This window comes from Micrasema longulum, unplaced genomic scaffold (assembly GCF_059751315.1).
Source record: "Micrasema longulum isolate JH-2025_06_02 unplaced genomic scaffold, ASM5975131v1 h1tg002269l, whole genome shotgun sequence".
Taxonomy (NCBI): Eukaryota; Metazoa; Arthropoda; class Insecta; order Trichoptera; family Brachycentridae; genus Micrasema; species Micrasema longulum.
Window position 1 is genome coordinate 102375 of NW_028279427.1, and position 20043 is coordinate 122417.

At 33.1% G+C, this 20043-nt stretch overlaps 2 protein-coding genes across 2 annotated transcripts in view; one reads left to right on the top strand and one right to left on the bottom strand.

The window, feature by feature from the left end:
• LOC148272622 (C-Maf-inducing protein-like) overlaps window positions 1-19526 on the bottom strand; it is a 40595-nt gene extending 21069 nt beyond the window's left edge. Inside the window, exons 1-2 of the mRNA XM_088239808.1 lie at window positions 19425-19526; window positions 11364-11492 (exon numbers count right to left, since the gene is read on the bottom strand). Of these exons, the coding sequence (XP_088095934.1) occupies window positions 11364-11492; window positions 19425-19526 (231 nt within the window). The remainder of the gene's footprint in view (window positions 1-11363; window positions 11493-19424) is intronic.
• LOC148272623 (uncharacterized) lies at window positions 105-10997 on the top strand. Its single transcript, XM_088239809.1, has 4 exons — window positions 105-302; window positions 388-530; window positions 4785-4977; window positions 6221-10997. The coding sequence occupies exons 1-4, from the start codon at window positions 228-230 to the stop codon at window positions 7865-7867; spliced, it is 2058 nt and encodes a 685-aa protein (XP_088095935.1). The 5' UTR covers window positions 105-227; the 3' UTR covers window positions 7868-10997.
• Window positions 19527-20043: the final 517 nt, after the last annotated feature.

The following is a 20043-nucleotide window of genomic DNA, read 5'->3' on the forward strand; positions in this document are numbered from 1 at the left end:
ATACTAATTATTATTAGGTACTTATAGGCAAATAAGTAGGGAGGTACTTTTTGTTTTGACACAGAAAGGAATGTGAAAATTCCTTTTTCAAAAAAGGTCAAAAGAATAATGTTCTTATTTTATTAAAAATATTTCTTATTTCCGTGACTCGTGTCAATTCGTGGTGTTTTCCGAATCTTGAATAATCTTTTTCAAAAGCAGTGAAAGATCTATTATTATTAGTGAAAATGGAGGGCGTGACATTATTATTTATTTCCCTTATATTCGTTTTTGTAGAAGGATTCAAAGAAGTTGACCGTTCGGTTGGTTTTACAGAGCGTTTCTTTTGTCAAATTTTAAGCATTTTCGTTGTTTTTCGATAACGCTCATTTACCATTTTCTTTTCAGATTCTAATAGTAAGATACGAGATGAATGCTTATTCTTACGGCAAAATTTGCACCGGATGGCTACTCGAAAGCAATGAGGTTGTCGCGTCAAGCAATTGCTTCAAAAATACCTCAAATCTGCTTGGAGTTGTTGGAATAAAGAGGTAAAACACACTTGCGCAATATGTATAGTCATTAGAGAGTGAAGCGTGAAAGTCGTAAAAACTTCGTAAATATGTCACATTAGTTTGTCATTTTTCTTCGGTGCATGCAAAAATATTCCATCGATCAACAAAAATTTGTCTGCGAATAAACCATCGGCATCGTTGTGTTTAATTTTGCATTGAAGATTCAAAGCGACTTTCACAAGATGTCGCTTTTTATAATATACGAGCTGGACCCGGCAATGCTTTGCTATTTCTAGATTGCAAAGCTTTGCCGGGTGCACTATATGTTGGAATGCAATCTTCAAAAATGCGTTAAATGTCAGTAGATATTATTTTATCCATATAATTAAGAATAGTTCAGAAACCGCATACGAGCATCAAACAGCGACTAAACAACTATTAAAATAGTAGTTTTACGTTTTGACCCATTAGTTTCTTTGTAGACGTCGCTCAGTGCGCCACTCCCGATTCGAATTCAACTATGCCGTGTTGTGTCATTTCAAAGTGCAGAAATACTGCTGGGATTCTGAAGAAACAGGATAGAATCACATTTCATGTGTAATGAGCAAATGCATGTGTAACTAGCAAATGCATTACTTAAAAATTGAATTATTTTTCCATCTTGTCGAAGTTGTCGAAGAAAACAAAAGGGAAATTTCGTTAGTTTTGCCAGGGTAGTAATTTTTTTACCCTACTTTACTAATCTAGTGAGGGAACTAATAAAAATTGGATTACGGATTAAACAACGCCGTGGTAGACATTTGACCGACATTGTCTTTAAAACATCGAATATTATTTAACATGATATACAAATATCCGTTTTATGTCAAATAAAATTTGTTTTATATTTTAAGTTTAAAGTTCATAAATTCAATTACTCTTATTAAATGACCCTTTACTTATCTATTCTTTGTGTCAACCAATGTTTCCGCGTGTACAATAAAATTTTAGAGAAATTAACAACATGCTTTTTTTAACCTTACCTTTGTGTTATGATTATATTTTTTCCCATCTGGCAACATTACGCAGCGACATCGAGAATGCGCGCGGCGAAAGTGGGGCAAAGTGGGGGGATTTTCGGACACAGTCCGATGTATTCAAATATGATTCTACGCTCTTTCTGGACTATTCTTAATTCTATGATTTTATAATTACTGAAAATCCATCAAAGAGAAATAAATGGTTAAAAGTTATAAGGAATTTAAGGAAAGGATCTGATTGGGATCCATAAAAAGCGAATATTGTAAACATTCAAAAACAAACATTTTTTTACACAAAAAAACACTTCTTTCCATTTTTTCGTATATGCATTCTCGTCGAATGCAGTCCTGGTAAACGATGAATAAAATATTTACGCTCCTAACTTTTTTCTACTTCACAGATTGAAGATTTTAAAAGCTATAAATTTGCCTATGGCAAAGCTTTTCAATTTGCTGAAAACCTCACGTAAATCAGTCCGGTAGTTATTCAGTCCATCGAAGACACGAATACCAACATTGCCTTTTATATATATAGACGAGCTGAATCCGACAATGCTTTGCTATTGCTAGATTTAGAGTACATACTCATATGTAGATTAAATGAACACATTCGAAAGTTTGGTATCAATTATTGTGTTTAGTCCAAATTAGATATGTACCCATACATTAATATTTTTATGTTTCGGTTTACATCAATTGTGAGGACAGAGTATTTTGGTAAATTGGTATTCGAAAATTGTTTTCCGGTCACTGTCTTGAAGATGCCTCCACGATACTGTGCAAAAAAGACAACTGCATGTCAGACCTTTTGTTAGAATAAACAAAATCGACGTTTCGTTGTCCCGTTTTCCGCACCTCAAAACTGAACTGATTTAATTATCTTTTTAGACAGTACGAGAATAAAACTTTCTGTATCAGTACGTTTTGCGTTTTTTAAAAATAGTTATATTTATATACCGTGCACCCGAAGACAGCATGTAAACTAAACAATGTTTTTTTATGGGTTTTTGGATGGTTCTTGTTCAAATAATGAATATTTTTTCAAAAAACAACAATCGGGACACGCCAATGGTAAATACCCATAATCCAGAGAGAAAATACGGGAATACGTTCGTATGAAGAAAAGTCGGACCGCGATTCCTCTTGATATTAAACATTAACATTTTTTAAATATATTTTTTGAAAAGGAATAACCCGCTAAGCCTCTTCTTTTAAGAGGCTTGTCAGCAGGTGAGAAACAGGATATGGAAGGAAGTTATGAAAAATAAACCACAACACCCAGAGCAATTGAGAAAAAAATCTTTCTTGGATTTTTTCTAGCAACTGGCGGGAATCGAACCCGCGACGCCAGTTTCTTAGTTAGCTGTCTTACCAACTGCGCCACGGCGCCTGCCAACAAGTATTAAATATTTGTATATAGCCACTCACCGACTTTTTTATGTCTACCGGTTTCGAGACGTACCTGTTTCTTATCAGAACACCAATTAAAACAACATGCAAAACCCACTATACACCTTCACCATAGTGGTAGCACAAAAATATAAAACCAACACATGCATTTTAATAAGCAACCCTTAAATGCACTGATTAGGACAAACGTGCACTGTAATCAGTGACCGTAAATCAGGACCTAATGGTTACGAAAATGATATATGTTGTGGGAGGAATAGCTGTAGAAAAAGGAAGGCGATGAATGGAGGGGCGTGAATTGAATATCGTATAATGGGCCACATTGAAAGGTTGTTTGATTATTGATCAAAGTAACATAAATTTTTTAAGCTTTCTTAATTTGACATATTTCTATATTATTTACTTTTAACCCTTTCTTATTTATATGAAAAATTTTAACTCCTGTATCTTTATTAGTCATAATTAAAATTGATGACGTAATTTGCGTATTCGGAGAAATTATTATTGTGGAGACACCTCATAATATGTTTTTCAACACGAATATAAAAATTTCTTGATGTTCTTCCAACATAAACTGAAGGACAATAATTGCACTTTAATTGGTAAACACCTAAACTATTCAATACACTATTTTTGTATTTATTATTAAGCAATTATTTACCAATATTGTTATTTGTATAAAAAGCAGGTTTGATATTATTTGGTGAAAATGTGGATATATCTGTGGTACCTCGTGGTGTAGTGGCCAGCGCGTTTGCCTACCATGCAAGAGGTCTCGGGTTCGATTCCTGACATGGATGACACGAAATATTTATTTAAAGCGGTGCCTTTACACTAGACTATTTCACAGTCCCTGGGCTGGCACCTGAAGCGTAAGACTGCTCTTCTTTCCTTTACGTAACATAATTGATCAAGATACGCTGCGATTGGTGTATTAATGCAGTGCCCTATGCATCATAAGTTGCAGAATGGGAATGATGATGATGATGATGATGATGATCGTGTGATACCTAGACAAATTTATGGAAATTTCGTTTTAAAATACTTTGTACAGAATTATAACTGACAATTTACCATCTTCATAATCAAAGTAAAAATGCTTGTTAGCTGTTCAAATGTTCGTAAATTAAAATAAATATTCACATTCTTATGATTAATTCAAATACTTCGATTTTGGGACCATTTTCTTTTACTCGTAAAAAACCGAGTTAGAAGTTGGGAAATAAGTTGTGGTAAAACTGGATTTGAACCTCGGACCGCCTGATCCGGATTTTACGAGACTACCCACGGGATCACAACCCGTTTCAGCTATGCTGATGTATTATTTTGGGTTATTTAGTTGTGTGCTTGCATTTTAAATCGGTTGCAGTAATGTAATGTAAGGTAGGTACCGCAGGTCTTCTGAATGAGCATTTTTATGTGCATGTGCAAATAAATTTTATAACAATAGGTAAAATAAAAATCCGCTTTGTGGTCTAACGGTCAGCGTGTTTACCTACTATGGAAGATGTCTCGGGTTTGATTCCCGTCATGTGACATGAAATATTGACTGAAAAAGGTGTTTCTTCAACATAACATCTCATGGACACTGGAGTGGCACCTAAAGCGTAAAACTGATCAATTATGTACACGTAAAAAAAAAAAACAACGACCGCTGCGGTTGGTGTACTAATGCAGTGCCCTATGCCCTATGCCCGAATAGGGAAATGATGATGATAAAAACATAAAAACAATGAATTGAAAGTATTGTAAACAATGAAAATAAATGAGTATACTAAGTAAATCAAGTTTTCACTAATGAGAATACTTGAGAATGGGGAATTAAGTTAGGTTTAGTTATTCACATTTTCTTGTTCTCTAGGTCAAATGAAATTGCCAAAGAAATACGCCTGTTCCGGTATATAATAGGATTTGACGATTACGTCATTTTGGTGCCGGGAAGACCCTTCATCCAACAGTCGACTAACCAGAAGGCCTCACAGGAAACCCCATCGTCTTGCACTATCTTTCAATACACATATTACGAGAACGTCGAAGAGGAGACACATGAGACGGTTAGTATTTATTTTCCCAAAACGCTTCAATATTTTCCATCGCTTTCTCATATATCATGCATGTATTATGTATTCGGTATTTTATCGAATAAGTTATTTTGTATTACTTTGGGAGTATTGTTATAAAATGACAGCGCTGGAGCTGTTTAAATGAATTTCAAGATATCTACATGAATATTTGAAGACAATAATATACATGCCGATTGTAATCATTCGACTGAAGTGAATAAACGCAGTACTTCATTTGCAATATGGTCATAAGTAAAAATGATCATGAATGGCATAGAAGTGTATTTTTTTAAGTTTTACTTAAATTAATGGCTACTTCTTTTTTTATATGTTCATATTTATCATATATTTTTCAAGTCAATCGGTTTGGGGAAGTAGGAAGAAATTGCCTTAAGGCAAAAATATACCAGCCATAATCGTATAAAACTGTATATTATGTATTAAAAGCGTTAAAATAAATAAAAATATTCTAGCTTTTTATACAAAACGCCAAACTGCAATGAAAAGGATAATAAACAGCAGAGTTTTAATGAGGAAACACAGTTTTTAATTTTTATTTGTTAATAAACTATCAAACTATGTCAAATTTAAAAAATATATTTTTTTAATGTGCCGTATTATCAGCGCTATATATTTTTTAAAGTTTTTATGATTTTGAATTTACTCCGCCTGTGACGTTACAAGTTCTCTTCGGTAGTTGTCCTGATTAGTGAGTTTGCTTCCCGGTAACCAGAAATCTATCGCAGCACAATGGTTGATTTAGAGAAAACCAGTGACAGTTAAAAGTAGTTCATTTTTATTATTTTTTCATACATTTTCGAGATCGCGTAAAAAACATTTTTTATATCCAATTTCCTATACCATTAAACTCTTCCTCATTGAAATCACGGTTTACGAAATTCAAGTTTGAAAAAAATAACTCAATTCTTCGCAAAAAAAAAATTTGATGTATCAGAGATACTAATAGGAAGACCCTCTGTTTTTTAAACGGATTTGGCTGTGTAGAGGGAGTGCCTTGACTAATAATTAAACCTATAAATAAAAGCTTTCTAAAATAAAAAATATGTAACTATTTTAACTAAGGTGATAAACAATATTGCTCTAATATGCTTTGTTTTCGACTTTTTATTTATATTAAAAATATCAACACCTGCATATAATGATATATAGGTGTTAATGTTTGCAATTTTATAAGGATTTATAAGAAAGTCCTTATATTTTATTTTGTTTTCAGCCGAACAATAGTGGGTACCTGAAGTGTGGTAACAATTTGGCAGGAATAATATCAGGAAGTACCACGGAGATCACTTTATTCTTCAATGTCGTTGATGGAAATAATAAATCGATTTGCTCAAGGTATTCGAGATGCAAAGATAGTCGCCGTTACAAGAAAAAAATAACCGGATTTGAATTGAAAAGCTTTCATGATTTTGTGATTCATAACTTTGCCAAGCAAATAAAGGTTTGTGAAAGATCAGAAAACGTGTCGCTAAATGTGTCCAATTACGTAAATTCCCGGCACATTGTGGTTTTTAATTCTGATGTTGAAAGAGTTGAACATTGTTTCCAATTATTTGTACGCCCGAGACTCTTTAAATCTTTGCGCAGCAAAAATAATTCAGCACGAGTTAAACGTCTCGTTTCGAACAAACCGCATTCAGCAGATTCCCATATTTCTGAGGCAAATTTGAAAACATCTCCCCTCTCGAATATTTCCGCGACAATAATTACAGACAAACTTACTCCTCCGGGCGAGAATCTATCTTTTTCACTTCCACAACCAATTTCAGAAAGTACCAAACTATTTCATAATAAAGCAAAAATCTCTCAAAGTTCATCGCGAAGCCCCAATTCAGGAGAACCTGACATAATGATAGAAACTTCTGGAAATTATGCGAATAATACGGACTCGAATGAAAATCATAGAGAGTACATACAGGCAGGCGTGGTTTCCAATGCGAATATAAACATTTCTATCAAGACTAAAACAAACGCTGATGATACTGAAACCGAAAAGAAAAATAGATTTTCCGTCTCTTCGCGTAGCACAACTACAATCGGTGAATACAATGTGAGCGACTCCTATCCAACAAGTAATACAACTTGGGGCAATATAGCCATGGAATCGGGCACCGATTTTGTAACCGATAGAGTTAGTGTAAACGCGGACACTAAAAATACGTTAACATTCGTACAGCAGAATACTAACAGACATATTAGTGGTGATTCGAGACCGATGACCACACTTGATATACCATTAAGTATAAATAAAGTAGTGACGACTGATGTTAAAGATACGTCAACATTCACAAAACAGCAAACTGATGAACCAATAGCAGAATATCTTAGAGAGATACCCATACTTAATATTACTCGCATCAACATACAGGAAAGTACACCGTCGACCCTTGAAAATAATTCGTTTACTCCTACAGAAAAAACCGACATACTGGAATATATACATTTGACCAATGAAAATGGTTCGTTTTCTAATACAGAAAAAACTGACATACCGGAAAATACACATTTGACCCACGGAAATGATTCGTTTTCCCATACAGAAAAAGCCGACATACTGGAATATACACATTTGACCCATGGAAATGATTCGTTTTCTCATACAGGAAAAACAGACATACTCGAATATACACATTTGACCCATGGAAATGATTCGTTTTCCCATACAGAAAAAATCGACGAAGAGTTAACGCCATTGCTAAATGATGAAGCACGAAAAATGGGTCAAGATAACGAAAAGTTTGATAAAAGGCAGATAGACGGGAAAGAATTTAGCGTGAAAAACGAAAGTGAAACTGCTTTTGCAAAAAGTAATCTCGCAACCATTATTACATTTTTCATTATAACAATATATTTATTTTAAAATCCATCTTACACACTCACAAAATATTATATTCGGGTTGAAAACTCGTTATAGGTACTATTACGGATTGCGAAAATATTTTTTGAAACCTCGAACCAGTAAATCGGTCTACCTAGGGAAAGACTCCTTTCAAGATAAGCGACGGATATATTAATTGAATGGATAATTTCAAATATTTCTAGTAAAATTATTCTACTCATCATTTGAGAGCATTTGATACATAGTAATTAGAAAAATTTACTTTATTTTTACAAACTTGTTTTTAACAAAATACGTTTTTGTACACTCATCCCATTAAATTGAGAAAAAAAACAAGTTCACTAGTATTTTATAAATCGTCAGTATTTTATAAATCTTGTGAATGCAAAATAATGCAGTTCAGACAGTAAAAATAACGGTTAATAATAATTCTCGGGGTAACTACTTCAACTAAGTAACTTCAGAATCAGCATTTGTGAGTTACCCACTAAAAACACATATTTTATCCTTCTCCGCGAATGCTACAAACAGACAAATTCAATTAATATGATGAACAGTTTTTTTAATGTGATAAACAGTATCTGTTATAATATGTTAATATTGACCGCTCCCCGGGAGTTGAATCCAGTCCTTCAAAAATTTGGACAAACTCAAAATATTGTTAATATGATGATATTATGATTGTGATTAATTAAAATCATATGTTTTATGATTTGAACGCGTGACTCATCTATTTTTAGCATTCACGGAGGAAGATACAAATATGTGTTTTTAATGGGTAACTCGAAAATGCCGATTTTGAAGGTTACCTCGTTGTAGTAATTACCCCACTAATTATACTAGACTATTGCAGATATAATTAATGTTGCGGGGATCCATTTTAGTGAGAGTAGATACTCTTATATAATAGTTTTTAAAATGTATTGGGGGGTACGCCTAAGAGTACGCACCTAACAGATTTAAGCCTATAATTGTTTAACCATTCACATTTTCTAAAAGGTTTTTGTGTCAAATAAATGCCTTATTATTATACTATATCTACTTAGAAAACAAAGCAATCGGTTTGATGCCAAATATTTATTTGAAAAAAGAAATTGAAATGAGAAATGCATACTCTTAAGTTGAACTTCCCTAAGAGTACGCGAGTGAGTCACTAAAAGTACGCAAGTTATAAAATATCTAGCTACAGGAGGAATTCGAAATTAAATTTGTCACATTTTAAAAATAATTCGATTTCCGTATTTTTATTTGCAAAACAAATTAAATGAATATATGTCCAGCAAAAAATATTTTTATGCATTGAAATTTAAATTAATATATCTAATAAAAGAACAAAAAATTCATCAAACTTCATTGTTGACGCTTAACATTTACAGTCATCACAATAGAATGACACGCTCCCAGTAAAGTCCGTACAGTCCTCATGCCACCTTTCACAATTGCCACATTAGATCCAATCTCCGTTTGACGTTTGAAATTTTGCGATGCTGCACAGATGACAAGAACAATCATCATTCTTTGCCCTTTCTGGTGTCAATTGTAATTAAGGGACCTTTTTTCTTTTAAAAGTATTGGCTTTTTTTATATTATCTGTTTCTTTTTGTTTTTCTGCAATTGTGGTTTTGCATGGACTTGATGTCAAAATGTTTGGTTTCATTGTTTTTCGTTTTCTTTAATTAGATTGTTCTTTTTTGGAACGGACATTAGTTGTTTTAGGGACACAATTACACAATTTTTCTCATTGTCATCGTTATTATCAATCGGAATGTTCTCAATTTCTGCCAGAGTTGCTATCACAGCTGAAATGTCCGCGACTTCTACCGGAGCTGTCTCAATTGGAATGTTTGTGACTTCTGCTGGAGCAAAATCTTTGTCGCTAAATATTTGAACGTCGAATGGATATATTCCGCAACCGTCGAATGCCTTCACGGCCTTTTCTACGCTTGCTGTTTTTTCAAAAGCTTTTCCAAAGAGCCCGGCCACTTGAAATTGAGTAATAGCTTTTCCCGGACTAGACACGTGCCAGTTCACACATTGGTGACCATATTCAACTTTCAATGGACCAAAATATCCGACATCTAATGGTTGTAAACAATGGCTAGCACGCGGAGGCAGAGACAAAAGATTAACACTATTTTCCCTACATTTTTTAATCACGCATAGGTTAATATGGGATGAGTGGGTTGTCTAGAATTAATATAGATGGAGTGATTTGATAAAGTGGCCAATCTATCCAGTAAAGAGATCCGAATTTATGAATTCTGAGTCAGAAACTATTTGTAGAAAATTTGCTGGTGCTCCGGCAAGTAGTTCGTCTTTTTTCCTCTGAATTGCTGGAGAGACAAACCGACCAACAGCGGACATAGCGCAGACGGCCGTTACTAAAACTCTCCTTTCAGCTGAGGCAATCTGCCGTACCGTTTTTTTCCACCTGGGGCTAAGACTTTTGGTACTTTGTTGGAAAGAAGAAAAGTCCTGTTTCATCAACATGAAAAATTCTGTCTGGAGGGAGATTCTGGTTTTGCAATAGAGTTTTTAAATTCGAATAAAATATATTTATCTGTGGTCTATTGAATCCTGTTGCCCTGGCTAAACTAGTCTTTTCCCCAGATCTTGGTGACAAATTATAACATTTTCAAAAGTCTGATACCCAATGTCAGCCATTTCAGTGTCTTTGTCAAAGCGATGTTCTACTTTATTCTGCAAACTTGAATGCAAGTTTTCGAAAGTTTTTCATTGTCGCCCCATAAAAAAAAGCTGCTTTTTTATAAGGGGTGTGAATGTTTTGGTATACCTTTCTAAGGATGTTAAAATATGATCAGTTTAAAGTCGTTTTTAGACTGTTGATTCTTTTATGCCCAAACCCTTGGCTACTGATTTTTTTGACTCCCCATTTTAAATTTGTTGTTTAATACTTTCTAGAATTTCTCTTTTAAATAAGTTTCCTGTTTAAGTACTCTTGTGGAAACAAGCCACTCGATATAAATTTGACTGAGTTTACAAAACGTTAATGACAGAAAACTTGTTAACAATTAATATTAACAATAATATTATATATCTTTGATAAAACATAAAAAATATAACGGCATACTAATGAAGATACAGTACCTTAAGTCGTTTGTCCAAAATATAAGATGAAAATACAACTTTAAAGTTTATTTCTTCTGCCAGCCAGATGTCTGAAAGTACGAGTCCATAAGATATCTGTGTTTTGTCTTTGCGATGAGAGTATAAGTGTTGCCAGAAATAAAATGTATTATGAGATATTGTCTATTCGTACTCTTAGGGACTCCGAACTCTTAGGTATATATCCACTAACAATATATAGAAAATATTTTAAATTTATTTTCTACTAAATTTAGCTAAAGGATTTCTTAGCTTGTGTGGATTAATATTTTTTTGAAATAAAATATTTATATTTACTATCGAGTTATTTTGAATTTTATTCGTTTTTATCGAGGCCGTAGTTATACTAGGGGAATTGTTACATAACAGTAATGGTAGGAATCGGCAGCACCTGAAGCAGGAGAGATCCATCCCTGACGACTATCCTCAGGCAGAACTTGTTGTTGGCGTCCCACCTGGAGATGGAGTACACTTCTTCCATGCACGTGTAGGCCAGCGGAGGATCCAGGAACCCGCATGGCTGCAAACAAATTACACCCGTTAATATCGATTCTGCGCAACGCAGGTACAGAATATCTACACAAAGAATGTCAAACATAACTTTACTAATGATACGGATCTTATCACTGAATACTTTCATCTCGAGAGCATGAGCATAATAATGATGATCCTTGTAATTTCGACGAAATGTCAATTATACAAAAATATCATCGGTTTTAACGAACATTATTATTCAACATACAACACAATCATTGTATTAACATCTTGCGATGGAGATTCACTATTCTGCCTATGTTTAAAGACCCGTGTTTCTTCAATTCTTTTAGATGCTGATTTTTGTAAATGTAAAAGCACAGACTTCCATATTACCTTTAAAATGTTCTCCACCTCCACTGTACTGTGCTAGTCTTAATAACTCACTGTATAGGAGAGTATTTGTCTACAAACATTTAGATAAACTAAAAATATAGGCAACATAATTGTAACTTATTTAAAGTTAATGAATTTACTTTTAAAAATACATTTTACATCAATGATTTTTTTAAAAAATAGTCTTAACTTTTGTAGGTAAGTATTTAAAGGTTATTGATCCGAATAGAGGTCGATTAGAAAAAAGGGATGAAAGCAGCCCATATACAATCAACATGCGATCCATCAGGCGAATGTGCGGTTAAACCTTAAAACCACGATTATTATGCCAGTAATGATTTACATACAATATTATGATAAACATTGCCGTAATGAATACTACAATGGTTAGGGTAGGTGTGTGGAACAAAATATATAACATATTTTTATATGGTCGAAGGCTCCATGGTGTAGAAGCCGAAAAAAACTTGTGGAGGATGTCGGAAATCGAATCGGCGAATGAATGAAGAGATGCATAAATGTAATATATAGTAGGAATATACCAATATGGAGTTATTCTATATTCCCTGGACAATGTTGTAAGCTATTGGTCAATTTAAACATTAGGAAAGCATTGAAATATAGGTCAACGTAGGAATACTCAGAATTTTTATAAAATATTTACCCGGTACATACCATCGGTGATATTGCAATATTGCGTAAACTGTTTATTTTCACAGAAATAAATTCGTTATAGGGACTAACAGCCGTTAGCTTTTAATGACTGCCATTATTTTTCGTTTTTTTGTTACTTCAGCGGTATTTTTGGTTATTGAAAATCGTAAGTAATATAATAACAAAACGTTTTTTAGAATCCCCTGCTAAAAATAGCTGTAAAATTGCTAAAAATAGCTATAAAATTGCTGATAGTTACGCGATATTGCAGTATCACAGACGATTTTAAATTATGTTAAGCTATTGAGAAAGCATTTATTTATTTTTTTAATGGAAAAATCATACCGGCTATAACAAAATAATACAAGGTAGGTTTATATTTCATATGAACAATAGAAAAAAAAGATCAATTACAGGTGTCCCATTTGCATTAATTTATTATGGATACATAAATAGATAAAAAAAGTAAACAAATAAAATAACACACAAAAAAATGGTATAAAGCTAATTAGTTAGTATTTAAAAAAAGCTGGAACTCCCTACACTCCTCTCCTATCCCTTTGTTTTCATGTACCTAGTTTTTAATTTATAACAACAATTTCAAAACAATTTAATCGATACAGGTGGTATGTGGAAAAGTTAAGTACAAGTTATAATATTAAGGATGTCTTTAATAGACTTAAACTTTGAAAAAAACTGTTTTATATAAAAATGTACCTAATATGTCGATGTAACTAAAACTGAAATTGTAGGTAGACTGTATTCTTCGAAGAGTGTGTCATAATTAGTCTGAGAACATGGAATGTCGAAGAGTACAGAATGAAGAGTTCTTTGTACAGGGAATCTACAAAATGTTACTGAGAGTTTGTGGCATATTGATTTCATTATTTACAAAATTATGAAGAAAGTTCGTATCCAAAATGATACGTTGAGTTGCGAGATATTAAATTTTATGAAAATTAGTAACAAAATTATATTTATGATAAAATGTATAAATAAGTATAATAATCAATAATATGCATATTATCAATAATCATGAAAATGAATTATGGCACTAATTTTCATTAAAAGCTAGTTCCATATTAATTAAAAACGATATCAACATAATATATAAAAGGTTTTACATTTTTTAACAGTTACCTAACTGCACAACATACCTATTTATTAAATACAATTTGTTTTATTTATATGAAAGTAAATCTGTAAATACACGTTTCGTACAAAACTGATCGTTGACTGAAAAATATTCGTGCTTCAGTTCGGGACCAAAGAACCCGATTCAATATTATTTTATTGTTGATTTGAATTTATGTGACGTCACAATCTGCGTCACATTTGCGTCACAACAGCGGTGATTTATACCGAGGTAGACTGGTGTGGCGCTGGCGTCTAACAGTAGATACAGGTAGGTTCGTCCCAAAATGAAGGCATTTTTCCAATATAAATACGTGTAGGAGCGCATTATTGTAAACGTTGTTATTTTGCAATTGAGTAAATAAACGCCGTGCCTATTTTTTTTTATCTCGTTGCGATAAGAACACTGTTTCAATATTTATGTTGAAACGTAATACTGTACCCACACAAACCTATCAACTACTTTTGTGACGGAAATAATTATTGCTATTTTTATTTAACTCTAGAAGGCAACAGTCGGCTATCGCCGACTGTTCAATGATTGGGAATTCGGCCCTAGGGGCCTCATATAATCGGCCCTGCGGACCTCAGTTAATAGACCTTGGGCCTTGGTTGGTTAGGATCTTGAGCATCTTGAAATATCGCCTATTTGGGCCTCATATATTTTTTTGTTCAGAGCAATCTAAATGCGATAAAGATTTTGTCACTCAGAATAATGGTGCCGAAACCGCTCAAATATAATATATTCAATATCTACACAAAAAGTCATGTTAATAAGCGATTAACATTGCACAGCGAAGAATCTGTAATTAAAAATAATAATAGTCAGCTATCGCTATTACATGCTAGTTAATTCGGCCCATCGGGCCTAATATAATCAGCTTTGCGGTCTTAAATATTTTTTTTCAAAAGGCCTTGGGTAATAAGGATCTCGGATGCGTTGTATAAGTTATCCATAATACAAAAAAAAACATTTTTACTAATCACTTTGTAAAGTACCCTTGAGGGAAATTGCGAGGCGCAGAATCGACAGCTGGATAGTTTATAACCTCAAAATTGACAAACATTACTTTTAATCGAGAAACATTATTTAATGTTATTGAATTGAAAGGTTGAAATTTTACATTGTGACTTTTAAACGGTGTTCGGTTACAAATTTAAGCAAAATACTACATATTACAAAAAAAAAAAATTTTTTTTCAACATGTTTTGAAATTTCAATGTTATGACTTTCAAAATTAAATGAATTTCATTGGAGTTATAAGCGAGAAATTGTAACTGCTTTCTCCCCCATACACAGCGTTTAGACAGTGCAATACCGAATGAGCTTGAAACGACAAATTTTATCGAACGAAAATGAATCTGATTTACTTAAAGGATAGAGGTCAAATTCCTATCCGCCAATTTAATCGAACGTTCAACATAGCACGGCACCATGAAATAACATAGAGTGGATTCATTGATAATTATTTTTAAAATTATTTCGTTTGACAATAAGGTAGGTAAACACACGAAACTACACCATGAGGCTGACTAATCTCCACTCGATTTATTTTAACAAAATTTTCACCTAAATAAATATAACCAAAAAAAAATAAATAATAAATAGGTATCCACTCATTCTATTTTTATGGGACCGAGTGGATTGGCACAATACATGACGTGAAACGAGCCGTTTTTCAAGTTAGAAGATTTCTCATAAATACAAATCATTTATTACTAAATAAAATTAGTAAAATAATTCGATTTTATAACAGATTAAACGTGTCATAGATGTTCAATGTAAATGGTATTGCGTACGCCAATTGTAAATGGCCACAGTCCTGAGAGTACGTTTGTACGGATAGAGAAAAGTCAGACCGCCTTTCCTCTTAATATAATTATTAATATAATACCCAAGTACAGGCAAATCAAATCATGAAATAATTACGTTTTCGTATTATATTTGATGATGCAGTGTCAAATATTCAGAGTGATTGATGTCATGATACTTATTGCAAAAATTAATTGTTGCGAATGAATTCTCTGATTGTATTGCCGAATGGTTTGATCACCTATTCAAAACAGCATTATATTATAGTGTTTCTAGAAAATCATGCGATTATTTACATTTTCTTGGATTTACTGTTTTTTAATAGAAAAATAATGCTAATATGATATAAAAAAAAGCAACCTTCTAACTTCTGGAGTATAAATGAAGATTTGGAAGATGCCATTGAATAAATGAAAATTTATTAAATGTAATTAATTTAAGCAATAGACGCCATAATCTTAAATAATGTTTTTGCTGTTTGTGTTTTCTTAACTGCCGCCAAATGCCACCAAATGTCGCCAAATGCCGCCTACATAACGCCTGCGTAGCACCCATTCTCCTCTGCGGATGCGAATCGTGGCACCTCACTAGAGCCCAAAAATTTTGAGAATAGGTGCCTCAGAAGAGTCTCCTCTTCGTGAGGAATGCAGTAATAAGAGAACGGACGTAGCAAACTCCGCTGATAACCGTCGTCAAGCGGAGGTGATACGGTTGGCTACACCATATACTGCGTATGCCTCCTGACAGCCTTAACCACGACGTCCTGGACGCCCACTGCTGACTGTTCGTCGGCAGTTTGTGTCAGAACTTCGGGACGAGAACCAGACTCGGGAGGACGCAAAGGAGTTGGCAGCCGATAGAGATGCATGGAGGCTCTTCGTGAATACCGTATGCTCCAACTAGGAAGCGGATATGGAATGATGATGATGACGTTTTCAGTTTTGTTTAATTTTATTTGTTGTTTTAATTATTATTTTTTTTTTTATTATTACTATTTTTTGTATTTGTTTTCGATTAGGCAATAAGTTTGCCATTTAACCACGCACATCTCTGTTTTTTTTTGTATTTATCACGTTGTATACTTAAATTATAATTATTAAGAAAGATTTTTATTATTATTTTCTGTTTTTTAAAAGGTTTACATATTTATATTTTTGTAAATAAATTTTACTAATATTATATATCGGTATGTGTACCGGAAAACGTATTCTCGAAGTCATTACCTAAGTTTGATTACTGACAAAAATGCATAAATGTAGTGGTTTGTGGTAATAACATAATTATTATTGCCGTTATCGTTAGTACAAAGGAAGCGGTAAAGATTACCTTATGCAAGTACCTAGATGTATTTTTGAATTACGGTTTTAATTAAGTTTGTCATAATATACATATAAAAAGCTTTGTTTTTTAATTGGCCGTTTCGTCGAATAGACGTAAAAATTAAATGCATTTTAAAAATGAACAGTTCAAATAATTAAAAGAAACCTAAAAACATTTTTAATAATTTTTTTTAAACAATATGTATTTCCAAACTCGAGAGGTGGTGAGGTTTAAAATTATGTTTTTTAAAGAAAAAATATACCAATCGACATGTAGGTCAAGAACCTAAAAGGTGTTCCGCGGAACCCTGAGGTTCTGCGGAAGAGTCACAGATTAAATAGGTGCAATAAAGATTTTTAATTCAAAATACAGGCTTAATTTTCAAGTCAAACATTGCAGCATGCAAACAATAAGTTGTCATGGGACTTAAAAATAACATTTTTGTAAATTCATGTCGAAATGGGGTTCCGCCAAAATAAGGTTAAATAGGGTATCATAGCCAAAAAAAATTGGGAACTGCTGGGATGATGATTGACCTGATATTCAACTACAATAATTTTCAACTTACAACACTTACACACAACCGTAACTGACATCAACTTTCCATTCCTCGACATAGCACATCATTTTTCAGCTATTCCTTTTCCGTTCAAGCCGCTAGACTATGGAATGAGCTACCCCTTTATATAAAAAATGCACCTTCTCTAGCCACCTTCAAGAAACGCCTAAAACATTATTATATACCCCCATAATCCTGAATGCCTTGAGTTTTTACTGCTTTTTATTATAAATGTTTTTTTTAATCCCCTTTTCTTTTCTTGGTTCCTCTTTTTCTCTCCTTCCAAACTTTATTTATTATTATTTGATTCCACATTTTCCTACGTAGAATCAAATAATAACAATCATCATTTAATACGTATAACATAAAGTACTTAAAAAAATAAAAATATTAATATGTGCAAGCCTTATCTCTCAATTAAAAAACAGCTGTTATTTTCAATTAATAAGGTTTTTAAAAAAAAAAATTGTAGCATATGTAGATTTGAATATATATTTATGTTTTTTTAGTACGAAATTTGGAACAATCTCTTCTTTTGACTAGTCTGTTTTTTGGTTGGCTGGAAGATATTGCTAAAAGCAACAAGTCCGTCAAAGTACTTATTCTTTGTACTTGAAGTTTTAAATAAATAAATAAGATATGTAAATATCAGTCTTTTTATTAATCCGTTTCCACACCACCGTTCTAACACCCTCAAAAATGCGAGCGAAATTTGCACTTGAAATGGCTACCTGAAAAATATCATGCGAGCAAAATTTTCACGGTACAATTTTTAAAATCATACACCAGTAACTTTTTCTTTATTTGGATGAACTCCATTAGGGTTAAATCATTCAGAAATCAATAATGTAATCGAATACTTTGCTAATTGCCGAGCAATTAGCTCGCGAATGGCGTCACAGGACTGCAAGCGATACCTACCGTGGTAGAATCGGCGACTGATAACATTCATTAGGTATTTATATTATACGATATAATTGAATCCCTGGAAAATTTAATTGGAAATTAAATAGTAGGTAGACTGAATAGTCGGATTAAAAAACTTTGGAAAACATGCGGTTTAAGTGCATCTTCATAATATTAGATATACGAGTACATAATTACTTGGTACAATTTCTTAATTCCACTTTATAAATTCAAATTTATCATCACACCCCTGTCCGCATCCGATGGTACGAGTACATACGGCACTGCATTGGTACACTTTATACAGCGCATATCGATCACCTGTTACATTTAAGTAAGGCGATTAGTCTTACGCTTCAGGTGCCAGTCCAGGAACATAAAATATTGCAGTATCGAACCACTTTATAATTTCTAGTTAAAAAATCGTAAAAGTGAATCTTTTCAAAATGTTTGGAAGATTTTTTATCTAATTTTTGTTGACAACGATATTGACTTTTTCTGTTGAAGAATTCTCGATAGTTTTATACTGATCTTTTGTACTGTCCGGTGTTATTTAATGATATATTTGTGGCCAATAGGTTTATTTTGAGTAACTTAAAAGCAGAATATTCATTAAGGTCGTTTTCAAAATATCTCATTAAAAATATTCCGGAACTAAAACAAAAAATAAATTAGATAAACGAATTAATTAAGATGTGAGTGAGTCATGTGTACGCAAAATACTTATATGTAATGAATTTTTTTTACCTCGTAACGTTTACAATAATAGTCATTTACAAATAAAAAAAAATAAGATTTCCGGAATATTATAAGAGAGAAAAGAGAAAAATGATATAAATACTTATCGGAATGATAAGTTCATGATTTTCTTTTTCTATAAAGACATTTAATAGAAATAAATCATTGGTAATTTCTAGTTAGTTCTTAATATCAATAAAGTCTATTTAAAGGCGGTTAAAGTTTTTTGAAAAAGCAATGAGACTGAAACATTTATTGGATAAAATTGCAGAATAAATAAAATAAGAAATAAGATTAGGTAGCTTGTACTTACACAATTTTTGTGCAATGTATTTCTGGATTTCCTGATTGTTCACTGGCATTTCAACAACCACAAACCATGACTCTGTCTTCGCATACAGATCTCGCTTCCTCTACATTCATGCATCTTCTCATCAACGCGCGCTGATTATTCCGACTTTTGGCATGTCCATATTGTCCATCTCCAAACGCTTATTAAATTTGGTGATGCCGTGTCTTTCTCGGTCTTCCTCTATTTCTGGATCCACAGACACTCGCATCGTTAATCTTCTTAGCTGCTCTTTCGCGGTCCTCTACATGCGCAAACCAACGCAGAGCTCTTTTCTTGATTTTGTCGATAATGTTTATCTCGGCCTTAAATAATGTACGGATCTCGACATTTGTGCATATATTGTACATAGTTTTACCAGACATTCGCCAGAGAGGTCGCATTTCGACAGCATTCATAGTACTTTTATCCCTGTTTTTCCAAGAGCGTACTTTGCTCCCATACATAAGGATCAGCACCAGGACTCCATTGTGAACTACTAATTTTGCCTCTTGCGACAAACATTTTCACCGTTCACTCTTTTCCCGGCACTTCCTGTCCTTTTTCAGTCATTCCGTCCCTAGTAAACATACTTTCCAGACATACAAATTCCTCTACCTGTTTCAGTATAACCCCCCTTTCATTCATGTCTTTCAAAAACCATCACATTCGATTTATCGACATTCATCAGCAAACCGCTTCCCTTGCATACATCGTATACTTTTGTTACCAAGAATTGCAGGTCCTCT